The 19,772-nt window shown below is 36.5% G+C and overlaps 2 protein-coding genes and 1 long non-coding RNA gene across 5 annotated transcripts; 2 read left to right on the forward strand and 1 right to left on the reverse strand.

Annotated features, from left to right (window-relative positions):
* The first annotated feature begins 7 nt into the window (after positions 1-7).
* LOC135790347 (anaphase-promoting complex subunit 5-like) lies at positions 8-3,929 on the forward strand. 3 transcript variants are annotated; one of them, XM_065300545.1, is made up of 8 exons: positions 8-225; positions 285-572; positions 633-952; positions 1,008-1,186; positions 1,239-1,482; positions 1,545-2,513; positions 2,571-2,731; positions 3,794-3,929. In XM_065300545.1, exons 1-7 carry the CDS (start codon positions 96-98, stop codon positions 2,688-2,690), a joined length of 2,250 nt encoding a protein of 749 aa, XP_065156617.1. In that variant the 5' UTR covers positions 8-95; the 3' UTR covers positions 2,691-2,731; positions 3,794-3,929. The 3 variants fall into 3 exon arrangements, with proteins under 3 accessions (XP_065156617.1, XP_065156615.1, XP_065156616.1); XM_065300543.1 differs by lacking the exon at positions 3,794-3,929 and adding an exon at positions 3,370-3,508; XM_065300544.1 differs by lacking the exon at positions 3,794-3,929 and having other exon boundaries at positions 2,571-2,841.
* LOC135790349 (uncharacterized) lies at positions 3,857-6,660 on the forward strand. Its single transcript, XM_065300546.1, is given in 4 exon segments — positions 3,857-3,993; positions 4,455-4,770; positions 4,826-5,984; positions 5,987-6,660. Coding segments are annotated over 4 exon segments (1,794 nt in total). The 5' UTR covers positions 3,857-3,973; the 3' UTR covers positions 6,286-6,660.
* A 5,420-nt stretch (positions 6,661-12,080) lies between these two features.
* LOC135790408 (uncharacterized) lies at positions 12,081-17,590 on the reverse strand. The gene is made up of 2 exons (XR_010547756.1): positions 17,391-17,590; positions 12,081-14,656 (listed from the first exon to the last, which is right to left on the reverse strand). It is a non-coding gene; the product is annotated as an uncharacterized lncRNA (long non-coding RNA).
* Between the last annotated feature and the right edge of the window lie 2,182 nt (positions 17,591-19,772).

The raw sequence follows: 19,772 nt of genomic DNA on the forward strand, positions 1-19,772 counted from the left end.
TTTGTTCGGCTTGTTATTGTACAGTTTTAAAGGTTATCTATGATACTACGCTAACCCACAAGTGGTTTCGTTGACTTCACCGGTTACTAACAAAAATGTCTACAATAAAAGACAATGCTGGTGCTAATTTCATTCCAAAGAAGCAGAATAAAGAAGTGTTAACACCGCATCGCCTCACCGTTGGTATCCTCACAATGGAATTCTACAAAGTGAGAGAATTTGCAGGTACTGTGCTATATAATCTCATATTTTAAATATTTCATAGAAAAACGTTAAAATTTCAGTGTTTTGCACACAACGTCGTGCGTTTATTCGCGAGTTTTGTCTGCTTATATTAAAACTAATTCAGAGTCCAGATCTTACCTTTGCTGAGCTTCACAATCTCATTTCACAAGTAGAATATTCACTCTGCAAAGATCAGTTTCTAGAGAGTTTTCTAGCCACTATAAAGAATTTAATCAGTGGTATTGGAGCACTGCAGGATGCTGTCGATAATATTGTACAACTAATGCAGTTGGATAATCAATTGGGGGCTATTAAAGTTGGTGTTATTGGGAAAAACAGTGTAGTTGGTAATAAAACAACGAAAAAACATGTAATCAAACAAAAAATATTAATAATTTATATTTTAGGTTGTTATTTGCGCCGTTTAGTTCTTAACTTTGATAAGTTATCATTTTCTGAAATCTCAATATTTTTCGAATCTTATAAATCTTATTGCGGCCCTTTTATCAATGGTAGTTTAGAACAACCACATTGTGCACTTGATTCTTCAAAAAAATCTACTTTAAATCAAAACTTAAACCGTGATTGGACCCAAAGGCAAGCCGAATTGTTTATTGCCACCCAAAGTGCACTTATTGCCAATAACGAAGGCAAAGCATTATCCCCGAATGAATTACACAAATATATCAAGAGTCTACTAAAAAGTAATCCAGATCTTTCAGCTGCAGTGAGTAAAATTAAAAAAAAAATTAAATTTACGCACTAAACAACTTAATTTTTAGCATTTCCTAAACTATTTAAATTATTTAAGAGTAAAAGAATATTGTGGGGCCATTGATTCACTGTATCATTGTTTTGATAAGTCTGCAAACAATGATAAAGCGAATGCCGATGCAAGAACCAAGACATATCGTTATGCTGCGTTGAATTTAGCGATTTTACAGTGTCAATTTGGTCATAAGTAAATATATTTTACTAAAATAAAAAATATAAATTATAAAATTGTATTGTAGGCAAGAAGGACTTTTAGCTTTGAAGGAATCCATCAAAATGGCGCAGGAAAGCAGCGATAATCAATGCCTACAACATGCTTTATCCTGGTTACGATGTCTCACAAGTAACCAGCATAAACTAATCGCTGAACAATCAGCCATAAAATACGTTGATTTAAATTTGTCATATGTAATGTCTCTAGGAATTCAATCATTCGTGAAATTCTGTGGATTATCTACAGCACATCCACAAATAGTTTTAGATGTAAGTATATTTTATTTTTATTTGTTTCCATTGAAATGTATTTTGTGTTGTTTTTTAACTAGTCGTTAACTAGAAGTGATATTATTAACTCCGAACATGGTCACGGTGACCTAATCGCAACAAACTACGGATTGAAAGCAGGACTGTGGTTGTTTTACGGTAAAACTGAAATGTCGTCATTGTGGAGTCAACTTTTGCTGTATTTGAACACCGATAGTCTCCTGGTGAACAAAACATACTACGGCGAGAGTTATGTGCAGGCTCTGTGTAACATGGCAGGATTAATGCATCAGGAAGGCGAGTATGCCCTCAGTAATACTATTCTTTCGCATGCCGAAGAGCGTTTTCCCAATGAACCCATGAATCACTCTGTGATGTTTTGCCGAAATGTTTTCCACTTTTATCGCTTGTTATACAACGAAAAACCGACCGCTGCTGCTTCTATAGCAGCAAAAGTCGCGGTCGTAGATAAATGGGAGAGTTATCTGTGTTTCGCACAACTTTATCTTCACACTGGCGATTATTCCGAAGCACATCAATACTGCAATCGGATTCTGGATGAGTGTAAAGATAATAATAGTCATGTGAGGATGGATATGCAAGTTAGGGCGATGATCCTCCTCTCGGATGTGCAAATAGCGTCGAATTTTCCCAACGCCGCCATTCCCGGTGTAATGGGTTTGTTGAATAGCTCGCTTGCTTACGCTAATGATTACAATATGCATTATTTGGCGGCCATGGCGCAGTTACGTATTGCGCACGTGTTGTTGCTGTTGAAAATGCCGCAGCAGGCGAGTAAAGTACTGCAGCGTTGCATCATACAAATTTTAACCGATGGAGGGTGTTATGATCGAGCGAAGGTGTTGATGTTGCAAGCGCACTGCACGATTGCATGCTGTAATGGAAGCGGTGCGTCGAAAACGCGCCAGAAGGAAGTCATCCAGGAAGTTTTACAGGATTTATCTTTGGTGCAGAAGGATTTCGAGAAAGTAGAGGCTGTGTTTCGCGTGAAAGATATTTTAATTCTACAGGTCAGTTGTGTTTTCTTTATTTTTGTTATCATTTTTATATTTTTAATGATTTTAAAGGCAAAATTATGCGATGAAATTGGATTTGAGAAGCAACGCAACCGGCACGCATTAGATTATCGCACATTGAACGCGGAACATGCGTCTGTGTATGGCTCGCAGTTATTTAAGATGATTTAATCAATCTCACCTCTCAATGTCAAGGCAACACCTTATTTGAGGTGAGTTTAAACTTCGAAAACTTGTGTATTATTACGCTCGACCTCGTTTTTTCTAGTTAATTTAATTTGCTTGTAAATATAATAAAAATTGTTTATGTTTTCTATCGAAACTATTGATTGCTGTTTTGGAAAATGAATGGTCATGTTCTAACGCTGTAAAACGGTGCGCACTGGTGCATAGCGTAACAGTTCGTGCATCGTGCGCATTTTCTACATGTAAAACGGCATTAATTACTAGTTTCTTTTCTGACGTGCGCCGAATAATCGCCGCCCATTACGCGCGCCTAGTTTTTCTTTGCAATTAGACGCGCTAACTAATGCGCAAGTGTTTTAGTTTAGTGTTTATGTGTGTGTTTAACTGTTCGAATTCTCGTTTATTTTCGCGCTGGAACGGAAACGAGGAGAAACTTTTGTGGGCGCACTTAGGGGGGTGTAATTTCCGATGAATATTTTTATCCTCGGCCTTGTCCTTGCACTTGAACGATTATATGCGAATAATCAACGCATGCAATGCGCCGGAACCGGCGGCGTGCCCACAATCAATTCGATTGTCGCTGCCGCCGCAACTCGTAACTATTCGTGATGTAATCCAATAAAAAAACTATACACTTAGCGCGTTGTTGTAATTTCATTTTCAGAACATTGCCGATAAACACAGTTTCGTGTCAACTGCAAACAACGTTTCGTAATCGGAGGTTTTTTTTCTACGTTGGTCGATGACGAAACGGCATTGTTTGTTTATTTGTTCGCGCTGTTCGGCGATGTCGCACACACCACGTACCTAGATTTAATTCATACGTCTATGGTTCGTGCCGGTAAATATACGTGCCACAATTTTAAGGTCATTCGATGATAACAGCGCACAATTAATGTGCGATGGTGCATTGCACGGCGGACTTTTGTCAGATTCGTCAGCATCGATCCGTACAATTGCTCGGAATCAGTTGGAAGGTAGCTGGCGGTGGCGTGTCAAAGTAAATATTGTGTATTTACACGTGGGAGATTAAATAATTGATAATAATTTATTATCAAGTATTTCCTGATCTGATTTTAAAAGTGTAGTAATCGATTGGTGACGCACGGCGCATGATCAAGCGCGCACGCGGCGGCAACATCACCCCTGCGCGTTTCTGAGGGGCGGCATAAAGAAAACACCGACGGCGGACGCCGCCTCACATCTGTACCGCCGGCTTTTGTGATGGGTTCTTCGCTTGCTTGCGGTTTACTTCTGACGAAATAAAGATGACTACGAAATCGCCGAGGTGAGTTTTTACACGCACGTGTCGTTTGGAGAAATATTTACCTGGAATCGAAATTACCGTATTTTGCCGGATTGCCACCGGGCGTTCGCGTAAACAAGTTCAATCGCCTAACCAACGCTGTAATTTATAATAGATTATCGTAATGCTTTCGGGCAACATCCGGTTTGGCCGGCGCGCGTTGTTTGGTAGCCGGTTTCGTGATCAACTGGAAGCGCATCGCCGATTTTGTCACAGTTGGTTAACAATACGGAACAATGTCGATTGCTGAACAGGAGGAGCATTAGAAATTACTGTTCGGCACAGTTAGTAACGCGCCGCAACTCGAACAGCACAACGCGTGTTGTGTGTTTTGTTTGTTTGTTTTAGATTTTTAAATCCGTGTTTTAAACATTTCTCCAAATGTCGCTTGAAATATACGATCATGCGGGGTCTACTAATTCGCTGTCGTCTCTGGAAAGCAGAAAGTCAAACTTTCCCGGCTCGTTGACTGACCTGCACCGGTTTCGACGCACTGCACACGGTCATGATGGATCCAGCAGGATTGTCATGGTGCGCAAAACCGATCAGAGGACATTTGCGTCCATACAGAACGGAAAGGAACCTATGTTGGAAACTGTTACGAGGGAAACCATTGAGACTTTTAGGGGACAACGCACTGCTTGCAAGATTACCACTGAGAAGAAGAATAGAGAGGAGACGGTACCGCCTGATTTGGTGGAGACCTTAGCTGAAAAAGCAGATAGGTCAAGGCGGGGTACCCCAGTAAAAACTTCAAAAGTAAGCAAAAAATATTTCATTTTATTTCATTTTTATTAATATAATGTTTTGGTAGAATTTACAGGCTAAAACTCTCGAACAATTTCAAACCGAATGCCTACAAGATCATAACATGTACAGACGGAGACATGGTGTGCCGCCTTTAAAATTAAACAAACAAATGTGTAAGAGCTGCCTGGATCATGCAACTTTTTTGCTCAAAAAGAATAATCTACAACACAGCAGCAACAAGAAATACGGTGAAAATATCTACTTTATTTCATCACCGTCTCTCAATCCGAATACTGATATCAAAGGAAGTGAGCCGGTTGACATGTGGTACCGCGAAGTGAAGAAGCATGACTTTACCAAGGAACCAACACTTCTATCAACGGGACATTTTACGCAGGTAGTATGGAAGGAGAGCCAAGAACTTGGCGTGGCGTTTGTTGCCGCGAAGGGTAAACTTGTCGTGGTCGCACAGTATTATCCTCCGGGGAATATCATTGGGTCGTTTGTCGAAAACGTCCCACCACTTGTGACGAACATTAACAACAACAATTGCATATCGACGCTGAACATTTCCAAGACGGCGAAGAGTAGCTTCAATGCCGCCATTTTAGACGCACATAATAAATATCGCATGTTACATGGCGCACGCCCGCTTGAGTTGGACGCTAACTTGTGTAGGTTTAGCGAAGAATGGGCAAAGATGTGTGCTGAACGTGGTATAATGGAACATCGCAAGAATAATCCCTATGGTGAGAATATTTTCTGTATTCACAATGCCGATCCAAACTTTGTCATCTCTGGTAACATGCCGGTGGACTCCTGGTATGAGGAGCACCAGGCACATCCTTTTGGTCGTGAACCTAGCAATTTATCCACGGGACATTTTTCACAAGTTGTGTGGAAAACCAGTGAAAAACTGGGCGTTGGCGTTGCCACCCGCAATGGCTATACGTATATTGTGGCAAATTACAGCCCGGCTGGTAATTTCGTCGGCCATTTTGCGGAGAGTGTTCTCCCAGCTGGTAGTCTTGCGACTCCGGATCAGGAGCGAGTGAGTTTTGGGGATGAAATTGGTTTTGATCAGTTTCAACTTGAAGCGCTCAAGTATCACAATGAATATCGCAAGAAACACAATGCTCCGCCGTTGACATTGAATAAACAATTGAGTATTTTTGCTCTGGAGTGGGCGCAACACTGTGCGTTTCATGGAATGTCGCATCGGCCGAAAACGAATATGGTGAGAATACCTACATGGTGTATTCGTCTGATTTTAGCTTTACGCCATGCGCCAGAGATGTAGTCAGTACGTGGTACGCCCAAAAACGGCATCATATCTTTGGCTTGGAGTGCGTGAATATGAACACGCTGCATTTCACGCAGTTGGTGTGGAAGGAAACCAGTGAAATGGGTATTGCTCTGGCGAAAAACAGCAAAGGTGAGACGTACGTGGTCGCCAATTATAATCCTAGGGGCAATGTGGTTGGGCACTTCAATGAAAATGTACTGAAGGCCAAGGTTGTTTGACGATTACCTAAACGGCGAATTAAGTCGAGCGAGAGGTAGATTGGGACTTAATAGATTGAAGAATGAGCACCAAGACGGGTATGAATCTATCAGGTGATATTTGCCGTGCCAGTATTTGATATGTACATCAAGAAATGTTTCTTGTTCGCGGATTTGACTTTCGAATTGTCGTTTCATATATTGTAGGCAATTTTGATCACATTTTTATCCAACTAACAAATTATTGTGGGATAGGTAGTTTGATCATTGTAAATCCAATCCTTCCATGGTTGATTAACCATCTTGTTACTTGAACTATACTAATTAACATGTTATGTATTTATACATATATTAATAATTTTCACAACATAAATACAATGACATAGTTCAAAATAATTATTTTATTCCACTTTTTTTTTCTGTTTGTACCTAATACTATTATCCATTTAAAAATATTGTCCCTAGACTGCGCTAGGTGTACCAAAATTCAGTATTTCGGTTATTTATTGTACAATACGTCGCGTTCATAGATTAGCCTTGTATGTATAGTGTCTTATCTTTGTATACGTTGTGCCCACTCCGCCTTGACGTGCGCTTGTTACTTTCTCTTTGCGCGCACGCAGGTATATTCTTACATGATAAGAGGTCAGTTTATTTTTACCGTCGGCTGGTTCATGTTCTGCACTTCAACTCGCCACGTTGCTTGTGCATTTAATTTAATTCGTTAATTGGGTCTCTAATGTAATAGCATACCGCCTGTATTTAGTGGTTACAAAAGTGTATCGAGTCTTCGTTATTTTTTCGTTTGTGTGTGTTCTCAAGCGTGTTCCAGACGCGTGTGTGACCTGCCGCCGCCCGACGGCTAACGCATAACCTACAATTTAAGGATTATTGTATTGAACACGATGCAAGAAAATACAGGTAACGTTTTCGCCGCTTCTCAAAATTGTACCCAGAATGATTCAAAATTGCTCTACAAACTTCAACATTTAGTATTTAGTGTTTCGTATTGGAAATTGGGTCATATCTCGGGAACGGTTTGCATTATTACGGTGTCCTTTTTTGTCTTGTAGAAGAATCATTTTAAACGATACGCATTTGACAACCCCTAATATTCGGCCGGGAACACTTTCAAAATTGGCTTCAAAATTAGTCAATTTTCAGTATTTTTTATGTTTCATCGTTGAAATAGGCTCATATCTCGGGAACGGTTTGTGTTAATGGGGTGTTATTTTTTTGTTGTTATAGAAGAAGAGTCATTTCAAACGATACACGTTTGGAAGGCCCGAAATTTGCCCGGGAACACCCTCAGAACTGGCATCAAAATTAGGCTATTTTCCATATTTTTCATGTTGTGTCGTGGAAATTGGCTCATATCTCGGAAACTGTATGTTTTCTTGGGTTGTTCTTTTTTTGTTATTGTAGAAGGAGAATCATTTTATACAATACACATTTGATACCCCCGGAATTCGCCCGGGAACAGTCTCAAAATTTGCTTCAAAATTATGCAATTTTCAATATTTTTCATGTTTTGTTGTGGAAATTGGTTCATATCTCGGGAACGGTATGCGTTATTGGGGTATTCTTTTTTTGTTGTTATAGAAAAAGGATCATTTTAAACGATAATCAATTTATACTTATAATTGCTACAATTTATACATCAATTTATTGTGTTAACTGCATGCGTGTTTCCGATAGTGAGATGCCGTCGAACGTTGAACGTTGATAACATATTTTGTGATTTTCAATAATAGTGATTAAAATACATATGCATTACATTCTAGACTTGTTCAACTCTCTTTTTCGTCAATAGAAACACAACACAAGTAAGTGAATCAATTAAATCATAGTATTTGTATTCTAAATTAATTTCCCAGTCGCATTGTGTAGAGTACATTCATCCAGAAAATGAAAATTGTATAAAATAATAAGGATTAATTAGGCAAATTAATAATTTGTTTAATTTATGCGATATATTGTTGAGAAGGAATGCAATGTTTACATGTAGGTATTGTCTGTATGCTCTGTATTATTCTGCTTATGTTTGTCCTTTGAATGAATTGTTTACTTTAGTGCCGTTGGATGATTAGTTCATTCGTGTTACTCGCGGATGATGTCGCGTTGTGCGGAAAATACAGATAGTTATTCAATATATTTACGCGACTTATATTGAAATTTGTATGGGCGCCCACTAGTACTCCTTGCGCTAGAAATTGTAGTTTTTTATAAAAACTGACGAATCTAAATCTTTCACCAATTTGCATTTGATTATATCGGAAGTATCGTGACATATGACGTGTGAGTGCACAGGTGACCCTTATTCATCGCACCATACGAGGGTAGTGGTAGGAGTGACTCGTATTCAGGGCACCGTACGAGGGTAACGGTAGAAGTGACTTGTATTCAGGGCGCCGTACGAGGGTAGCGGTAGAAGTGACTCGTATTCAGGGCACCGTACGAGGGTAGCGGTAGAAGTGATTCGTATTCAGGACACCATACGAGGACAGCGGTAGAAGTGACTCGTATTCAGGGTACCGTACGTGGGTAGCGGTAAGAATAACTCGTATTCAGTGCAGTACAAGGGTGATTGCCTAGGCCAACTCGTTGCGTTAGAAATTGTAGTTTTTTCGGAATAACACGCGAACACTGTGTCTCAGTAACATTTCCTAGATGCAGAATGTAATTCTTTATCGCCTTGTATTTGAATTTATTGCGAGATAATTCCGTAACCCGAGTTATATTGAAAATTGTGTGTATGCGCACTAGTATTCATTGCGCTAGAAATTGTAGTTTTTTTTTTAGAATAACACGCGAATGCGGTATCTCACTAACTTCGGAATAATTTTCCCATATGCAGAATTTAATTCTTTATCTCGTTGTATTTGAATTTATTGCGGGAGAATTTCTCAAAGTGCTAGAAATTGTAGTATTTTGGAATAATACCCGAATGCGGTGTTTCGATCACTTTTGAATAATTTACTCAGATGCAGAATTTAGATAAATAATTTGTGGATGTTTGGTCAATAATGCAGAATTAGATTTACCCATCTTAATGTTGCATTTCCTACTCTACTTGTTTATCGCGGTTTGTGTATAAACAACTTCTTATCGCATTGAAGCAGTTCCATGCTAAGTGCACGCACGCTTCAAACGTTCGATCGTTTTAGTTTGTTCCTATCAGCGCGCGGCGGCCCATCTTTCTTCTATTTATTTGATTCAGTGAATTGCATTACGTTTTATGTACTAAAATCAACATCTAATGCTAATACGTGTGCACTCGATTTTGCTATTCATTTGTGCGCTGAACATTTACATAATTTGTGTCTTCATTTGTGTTAATGTTCCGTCTGCCATTGGATTAGTTCGGTGCTGCGAATGGAAATTAAAATTAGTTATATTTCTGCCAATTACCAGAACGTGTAATCAACATCTGTCCTTGTTAGAATGTTACGTTTTCTGTTATATTGCAATATCGCTTGTAATGCAAGTGTAGTATCCGACGGGACGGACTTAAATAGTACGCGAGGTAGTGTTCTAACACATGTGTTTTTTTTTTGGTTTCAGCCCTAGATTACCTGATGCGGGAGGAAGTTTGTAAATATTATTACATCATTTTTACATTTTGCTCTTTAATTGCGTGTAGTAGATAGGTGTATTGTTATAACTTTAAATTGTCGCGTGCCGTCAGATGCATTTTGGGTCCCGTTACAGAAAGTTTGTTTCACCATTCCTTTTCATTTCACATTTTTATGTGTGTTTGCAATCTTTATTCTCTAATCGTGTTGATGTGTTTAGTAGTTTGACAATGAATCACTGCCCGTAAAATATTTACAATATGCGATTTCAATGTTTCCTACTGCGTGTGCGTGCCGTCGGCTGGCACTTTATCTGGCGATTGCGTCGCAATTTAAATCTTAATTTTGCAATAAAATTTATAATGGTGTTGAATTCTATTGTTCTCTTACCTTATCAGGCAACAATTTAAAATTTCTTGTAGTTCTTGCGCTTTAGTATTTACTTCCTGAATGTAGTGGTATTTTTGTTGTGTCGCCTTCTCTTGCATTTTTCTTCGATATACATTGTGAAAATTGTAACATTTTTATTTGATAGATGTTATCTTTCGAGAATTTTGAGTTTTGTTATTTTTGTAGTAATTTTCTTTTTGGGTCACCCTATATATTCCATTTTCCTGCTGCCTGATCAAAAATTGACCAACCTTGTTATTTCCTGATATTTTTTGCTTGACCTGAGCATTTTCTGTTTAAATATTGTCATTTCCTTTTGGTTACACCATGTATATTTGTTTTCCTTGATTTGCAATCAACTTTTGACTATTTTCTTTTGGATTCCAATATTTTCTGTCTTAAATATCTGTTTTTTCTTTTTGCAACACCCTGTATATTACTTTCCATCTTACGAAAATCCTGTTAAATTTATTGTTGGAATTTTCTTTTGGAAGCATGTAGAAATTAACTGAGCATTGTTTTAAAGAGTGTCCCTTGCTTGAACTTTGATTTTATACAACACCCTGTATATGTGCTTTCCTCCCAAGTGGAAAATTGGCTTCATTTGTAGAGTTTGGAAGTTTATGTATTCTAATATGTAGTTGTTCTTGTTTAGATACACCCTGTATATCAGTTTCCCGTGGATAGTGGTTAAGATGTATGTTATCGTCTTATTTATTTATTATTTAAGATTTTTTAAATAATATTATTTGTGTGAAACATCCTGTATATTAATTCCCTTATGTCCCTTAAAATCAGGCATGATATATGTTTTCCTACTTGTACTTTGATTTTTTTAAATAATCGAATTTTCTTTTTGCAACACCCTGTATATTGGTTTTGCATATTCTGTCCGGAAAGTTTGATTACATTTGTTAGTGCTTCGTGTTTTCTTCTGTAACTAGTTACGAGTATATGTCTGTCCCGACAAAAAGGCGACCTCTACTTTGTTATTCTCATGTTGTGATTATAAGTTCTCTGTACGTTTAATTTTAATAAAGATATTACAAAAGTGGTTGTTGCTCATGACTTGTTAGTTTCCCTTCTATCATTTCAGGTACAGGTCAGAACTTGTAAAAATATTTTTAAGTGTCGGCTGTCTTGAGAGGACCTTAAACTTAGAAATATGTTTACAAATCCTCATAAGGAATGTCCTTATTCCTTATAAGGAGTTCTCCCACTCGGGGGATGATCCCCCACCATAAAAATTGTTGATATGCCTGAGAATCCTGGGGATGAAGCGTAGAGACATCGTAGCTGTAGGTTGGGCCGGGAGCAATGGACGCATCGAAGCAGTGGGCAATAAGTGTAGACTGTCTTATAGAACGACACGCCGCCAAAAAATTTAAAAATCTGATCCACTCCTGCTTTCGGGGTGGCTTTTCTCTCATTCCACTACTCTAGTACTCTTCTACTACCTCCCCGCTCTTGTTATTTATTCTTCTCTTCTTTCTACCAACTTGCTTCCACACTGTATTGCATATTCTTTAAGGATTTTATTGTATTTGATTGATTTTACATATGCAACCCAGATTTCAACAGTTATTTTTATATTTGAGAAAACGTCCTACAACAGCTGGGGATCGAACCAGCAATCCATCGTATCGTAGCATATCCTACGTACCACTGAGCCACAACGCTCTGTTATCAAGTCTTGTTTGTTTCTGTTATTTATATTTATAATTTTTATAGTATGTAGTATGTAAGTAAAATTAGTTACATATAGTATACTTTATTCTTGTGTTAAACATGTATTACAACTAAATCTGAAAACAGCAAACCTAACACAAGGAATAAATATGAACAGAAATATATGATTACATTATTCTTTATTGCATATAATGAACATATATTTAGTAAAGTACATTTTTACTACATGTTCCTTACTCACTTGTGCACAAAAACCAATCTGCAAATTATTATAAGAAATTATGTTCCTCCCTTTATTACTCAGGCGTTGGCAGCCTATCCACAAGGAGAACAAACGTACTTAATTTTACACTAAACTAATTGATCCAAAGACCGGCTGCATGCAGCGTACACACTCACAGTAAAGTCCACAATATAAAAACAATTGATGGCAAACCTATTTAAATACTAGTATTTCCCACATTAAAATCAAGAAACGCAAAAAGTAACTACAACGGTCCACAAACGATGAGAACGCGTGCACACGCCACGACAACGCACAGCAAACTAAACACAAATAACAGCCAAAGCCAATAGTGTAAACTCGATCGAAAAACAGTTGCATACATTCGTTGGGTTGGAGACAATTTACACAACAGCACCTGTCGAACACAATAGACGCGATTAAAGTTAAATACGCCACGTGAAATAATCGCGCGCAACTCAACACTGTACAAATGAAATGATAAAAATTCAAGAAAATAGTATAAAGTTGGCATATAACTCAATTTTAAAATATTCCGGAGATTGAAAAAGCGTAGCCTTCAACTCTTCCTCAACAAAACTACGAAGAGATCACCCCAATAACACATACAGCTCCCGAAATATGAACCCATTTCCACGACAAAACATGAAAAATATGGAAAATTGCTTAATTTTGATGCTAATTTTGAGGGTGTTCACGGCTGAATTTCGGGGTGGTCAAATGCGTATCGTTTAAAATGACTCTTCTTCTATAACAACAAAAAAATATCACCCCTTTAGCACAAACCGTTCTCGCGATATGAGCCAATTTCCACGATAAAATATGATAAATATTGAAAATGACTTAATTTTGAAGCCAAATTTGAGGATGTTCCCGGCCGAATTTCGGGGGTATCAAATGCGTATTGTATAAAATGATTCTCCTTCTATAAGAACAAAAAAAGAACACACCAATAACACAAAGCGTTCCCAAGATATAAGCCAATTTCCACGACAAAACATGAAAAATATTGAAAATTGTCTGATTTGGAAGCCAATTTTGAGGGAGTTCCCGGCTAAATTTCTGAGGGGTCAAATAAGTATCGCTTAGATTTACTCTTCTTCTACAATAACAAAAAAAGACACCCTAATAACACGTACCGTTCCCGAGATATGAGCCAAAGTTCACGAGGAAACATGAAAAATATTGAAAATTACTTAACTTTGAAGCCAATTTTGAGGGTGGCTGGCCGAATTTCGAGGATGTCAAATGCGTATCGTTTAAATTGACTCTTATGCTATGACAAGAAAAAAAAGAACACCCAAATAACACAAACCGTTCCCGTGATGTGAGCCAATCCTACGATAAAATTTGATAAATTAAAAATTTTGAAAATTGTTTATCTTTAAAGCCAACTTTGAGGCTCTTCCCAGCCGAATGCCGGGAGCGGCTTTTGCGTATCCTTTTAAATGACTCTTCCTCTACAAGACTAAAAAGAAAATACGCCTATAACGCAAACCGTTTTCGAGATATGAGCCAATTTCCACCATGAAACTTGAAAAAAATTGAAAACAGCCTAATTTTGAGGGTGTTTTCGGCCGAATTTCGGGGGTGTCAAATGCGTATCGTTTAAAATGACTCTTTTTCTATAACAACAAAAAAGGAACACCCCAATAACACAAACCTTTTCTGAGATATTAGCCAATTTCCACGATTAAACATGAAAAGTATTGAAAACTGTCTAATTTTGAAGCCAATTTTGAGAGTGTTCCCAGCCGAATTTCGGAGGTGCTTAATGCGTATCGTTTAAAATGAATCTTCCTCAACAAGACTAAAAAGAAAACACACGAATAACACAAACCGTCCCCAAAACATAAGCCATTTCCCACGATGAAACATGAAATGAAAATATTAAAAATTGCAATTGAGAAGCCAATTTTGAAAATCTTCCTGGCCGAATTCCGGGAACGTTAAAAGTGTATCCTTTAAAATGACTTTTCCGAATACGAGTCACTTCTTCCGCTACCATCGTACGGTACCCTGAATACGAGTCACATCTACCGCTGCCCTCGTACGATGCCCTGAACACGAGTCACATCTACCGCTGCCCTCGTACGGTGCCCTAAACACGAGTCACGTCTACCGCGCCCTTGTACGGTACCCTGAAAACAAGTCCCGTTTACCGCTCCCTTGTACGGTACACTGAACACGAGTCACATCTACCGCTGCCCTCGTACGGTGCCCTGAATACGAGTCACGTCTACCGCTCCCTTGTACGGTGCCCTGAACACGAGTCACTTCTACCGCTGCCCTCGTACGGTGCCCTGAATACGAGTTATATCTAGCGCTATCCTCGTACAATGCCCTGAACACGTGTCATTTTACCACTCACACGTCATTATGACTCTTCTAGATCCGCATCACAGAAAATACATCCGAAGTTGCTGAGAAAAATATAATGATATTCTTTCCAAGATTATCCCATATTGGCCATGAATACATCTTGTCTCTATTCCTAGAATATAAAGGAGAATTTAAATTAAAAAATTGCACATCAAAAAATATTGTTTATTGTCGAAATATGTGCTAAAAATATTTAAAAAAAAAACTACCTGAATTCCTAAGCCAGCGCGTCGATGGCAGGAAGACAACGACAACGCAGCAAATTCTGCGCGTTGCATTTCAGCCGTCGACTGCCATAAAAAAAGTTGTTTACATACCAACTTAGTCTGATAAGCACATATTGTGTAAAACGAATACAATTCTCCTATAAAATGACTACACTGGCATTTAAATACATACATAATAAATACAAGCCAATATTATATTCATAAATAATAATAAATTGGATAATTTAAACAGAATATTACAAATTTGTTCTTTTAATCCTTATTATATTTATTTCATTTTCATTTTCTCCCAAATGTGGTTATTAAGCATTTAAACTTGCAACTGAATTTAATAAATTTATTACTTTCTTTTGCGAATACGTAATCCATTGTATATTTGAAATATTATGAAATATACATAAAGTTTATGAAGATGCCCTCTGGACGAAACATGTTAACTCAAAATATAAAAATTGTAAACTCAATATTCACGTAAAATTTATAAATAAATATTTCAAATGAATTTAATACACAAATACCACGATTTAATTTCTTTACTTACATGCATTTCGAACACTACTAAACGATAGTAGATTCTAAAATAAAAAAGAACAGAAAATAAGTTTTACCATTATGTACTGTTCTGGATAATCGCTACAAACTAATTTTAATTATAATAATTGAAAATCAGAACATATTGACATTCGGCATCCGACGGCAACTCACTCACGGAAACACTCGTGAAATTAAGCATAATAAACACTAAAAATCACATTTAGAAATATTCCACACGCGATAAATCTTTAGCAAAACACAAAACACATCAATTAACCGTCAATAATGACTGTGTCAATATTTAAATAAAATTACTATTATGTGAAAATTTCATGTTTAAACAATTTTACTTTGGCAACTCTTATACACTTTCAATGCGTCTGGCAGGATGATAGAACCGACCAAACTGTCTGGCGTGAAAGAAAACACAGTTTCATAGCTCTCTGCATAATGTGTATCAAATTCAGCTTTCCTAATATAACTAAAGTTCAAAAATTAAAAAAAATATTATAGTTTAGGGGTGTCTGGCTAGGGTTGGAACCATACCAGGTGTCACGCAATGATCAGCGCATGTTGTAATAATGATACGAACAAAATATTAACGCGTTTGCCGTGGAAAAACAAACAAACAGGGGCGTAGCTACCGCCGTATTTGCCGTATCAATTATACGGGCCCCCCCGGGCCACGGGGGTCCCCAAATTGTGTAAGGAAAAAGAATAAAAACTTTCTAATTTATTTTATTTTACAAATGACAAAATTAATCTTAATCTTTGTGACCAATTAAAGGCACTAAAAACATGCTTAAATTCTGAAATTAAAAAAATTTATTCCATTAAAGAACTCATTGAATCATTGCTAGTAAAATTCAATAGTCTTGCATCCAGTTTTCCCGAGGTAATCACAGCATGCCTTTTATTCTTGACCCTTCCAGTTAATACCGCAACGGCAGAAAGAAGTTTTTCAAAATTAAAACTAATCAAAAATTATTTAAGAACTTCGATGGGACAAGAATGGCTGTCAGACATCTCACTATTGTCCATAGAGGCAGAAACTTTAGAAAAACTAAAATCATCATCAGCCATAAATCCTTACTAATATTATAAATGCGTATGTCCTGAAGTTTATCGTGCTTTCACGCAAAAACTACTTAACAGATCATCACGAAAATTTGTACCCATGCTCTTAGTGGTCCCCGATAGGTTATATGCTACTTTTTATTTAATAAAAATAATTATTTTTTTAAATAAAATAAAGAAATTGTTTAGTCACTAATACCTCTGCATCTGGTTATTTGACTACTTTAACGCCATCTAGCATTCCAGCAATGAAGCTCACACCTAAGTACTATAGTACCATCACACTGTATTACCTACAGCTACGTCAACATCAAATCCGTACACATATTCTTAGTGGTCCCCGATGGTCTCCGAATGGTTATATGCGACTTTTTTATTTAATAAAAAAATTTTTTTTTAAAATAAAATAAGAAATTGTTTAGCCAATAATACCTCTGCATCTGGCTAATTGACTACTTTCACGCCATCTAGCATTCCATCTAAAATTTAAAACTTTATTGCATGTAGTATTTTTTTCACATAGATAATCCTAGCCAAGCAGTGAAATATACATTCTTTCTATCAATCCGTTTCAACTATGTATAATGATTTCTAATATTTATTTGATTTATTCAACTCGAGCGAAGCCTCGGGTTAAAGCTAGTAATTTAATAAATCAGTTTGCCGAAAAAAAGGCAAGGAGAGTGAATATTTAAAGTTCGATTTTTATTTGTTAAATGGGTAAATTATGTGATAAATAAATATTTCTTCTCACAATATTTTTTCTTTTGTGAAAAATTTTACCTCCATATAAGGGCCTCCAAAAAAATTTTTATACGGGGCCCCGACAAGGCACGCTACGCCGCTGCAAACAAACAATACAAATATATGCCAGCGCCTACTATAGGACAAAACATCGAATTCAACTTAACTAAACATAACTTCAACAGTTTTCTATCACTGGTCGACGTCAGCGGTACGCGATGACGAAAAGATGAACGTTATATTTAATTCATAATCCATACTCACCTTAGGTTATATTTTGCAATCCACTAGTTAACAAAACTTTCTATTTTTACTTTGTAATATTTTAAGTTTGATTTAATAAAATTAATATTAAATTGGTTTACAAAGGGTACATGCCACTCTACTTTATGGGTGGATTTCAATCGTTTACAACTTGCGAAGCGCGTTTCAGTGGCTTCTGCCTGCACGACGAGAACCAACGTCTTTATCGAGAATACTCGGTGTACAACAGCTGGAAATATCGATTCCCTCAATGCCAGCGACATCTAGACGATCCTTTTGTATTACATTTAGTTTTGCTTACTTGAAGAACAGATTTCATAGCACAGCAGTTGAGTAGCCCTCGAAAATACGCGTTTCAGCATACCAATATTGATTCAGTTATTGCACACTCTTTTCAGTCACATGTTAGACCTAAACGCGTTGCAAGTAATATTTATCTAACTCAAATTTGAATTTCTGTAGTTCCAAAAGTCAGTACCTGCGATTTTGTTAAGGTAGTAATAATAATGCACCCGTTAACGTCTATGACATGCGTTCGTTTCTCTAGTGGGAATTTCCTCATCCTGCGACCCTTCAAATCAGCACCTCGCAACGCGCCCCGTTTTTTTTATCAACTCCAGAGCATCCAAATTAAAATAAATTCACTAAAGGCATCAAGAAAACTATAAATGAAGTAATAACTTTAATATCTTTTTTTTATAAACAAGTGGATGTTTGAATGCACAATATAGTTTGGTAAACAAGGTTAATACGATCCAAGGATGTATTATATTGCAACATATTACGTCTTATGCTTTTAATATTTATGAATATTTGCATTTATTTAGCAATTATAAGAAGAAAAAAAAAAGATATCCGAAACAAAATGACGATTAAACGAATCTTGCATTATTGCATAAAAACTGTAGACCGGAAAACAACTAAAAAACATCCTGCTTCATTTAAAAATCAATTCAGTCGAGTGAAAATCATTTACTACTGATGCACCCGTTTTTGAAATACTACGTCAATAAAACTCTTCACTTTCCTATTAGATTGTTCTTAAAATCATCGTTTGAAGTTGCGAAATAAAAGGCCATTATTTTGATACATTCGCAAACTTTAGTGAATCTTTTTTATGGTATCATTTTTAAATTTACGACTTCTTATTTAATTTTTATTGATTTACTGTAATCACGTAATATATTAATTGCAATTTAATTTTTGTTTTTACATATTTTGGCAATTGTCATTTTTAAAGCAAATACAAATTAATATTTTGCTCACCAAAGTGCTATTTGTTAGAACAACAGCGAACACTCCACAGAAAAATGTTTAAAAATGCCAATTAGATAAACTTTTTAAAATTAAAATAAAATTATAACACATGCCGGACTTTCTAATGGTAATGAAACCTGAATTAATCCATGATGTGTTTCTAAATCAGATTAATTGTTGCGTCAAATAAAAATATTAGCTTTTATGATATTTCCGAAATAATTTACGGAATAAATTCATTGTGAAGAGAAATGCCTATTAACTCATGTCAGTTCACTCATTGACAAAGCATCAAAAAACGGCTGTTGAGTGCAATTATGTAGACCCGGTATTTTTTGATAGAAGCATAATCATTCTTTTAATAAAGCACGGTGATGATATACATGATAAAAAACGCTGTTCACAAGCAGGGTAAACTGCAAAAAACTAAACGAACTTATATTTCTGTGAAGTTGCCAGAGCCATAAAAATGTTCTAATATTGATTTTTGCAAAATGGCATGTATTTTAATGGCCCAATAATTGGCAGTGATCTTGATAGTGATAACGAGTGCACCGTTGACGCAGTTGTTGCACCAGCAAGGTATCACATTATCGTACAGCAGTGCAAATATCACAGAACCAATTTGGACAAATTGCTGAAAAATTGGATCGGAGATATTCCAACTAAAGTAAAGATACTTTTTGTTAAAATATATAAAATAATAAATATAATTTATTATGGAAATCTAAAGAAATTAATACAATCTATAAATCAAGGAACTGCAAGAATATGTGGATAATAGTTGAATAACAAAGTTGCAACTATTCTTTAAATAATCTTCGTAAACAATAGAATTCAAGTCAGTTCATGTTTTTTCAGGTGGAATTTACCAGGAGACACAGCCGCGAGCGTTTTGCAATTAGTGAGTACGTTAATTAATTAAACAAACGCCCGATAGCTTTTTATTTAATTTATTTTTTTACTGCCTTTGGATTGTACTGTAACTTATTGTTAAAATATATAAAATAAGAAATAAAATTTATTATGGAAATCTAAAGAAATTAATATTAAAATCTACGCGGCCAAAGTCGCCGACAAAAGCTAATTTAATACAATTGATATAAAACAGTACGTGTGAAGCTA

This window comes from Atheta coriaria, unplaced genomic scaffold (assembly GCF_025399875.1).
Source record: "Atheta coriaria isolate IRGN ID8LTWV9N9 unplaced genomic scaffold, Caltech_Dcor_3.1 hic_scaffold_4_pilon, whole genome shotgun sequence".
Classification (NCBI taxonomy): Eukaryota; Metazoa; Arthropoda; class Insecta; order Coleoptera; family Staphylinidae; genus Dalotia; species Dalotia coriaria.

Excerpts from the sequence above, each read along its gene's own strand:
- LOC135790347 (XM_065300545.1), top strand. The coding sequence starts at position 96 with ATGTCTACAATAAAAGACAATGCTGGTGCTAATTTCATTCCAAAGAAG. Across the intron at positions 953-1,007 it reads ATCCAGATCTTTCAGCTGCA|CATTTCCTAAACTATTTAAA; the intron begins GTGAGTAAAATT and ends CTTAATTTTTAG. Across the intron at positions 1,187-1,238 it reads CAGTGTCAATTTGGTCATAA|GCAAGAAGGACTTTTAGCTT; the intron begins GTAAATATATTT and ends ATTGTATTGTAG.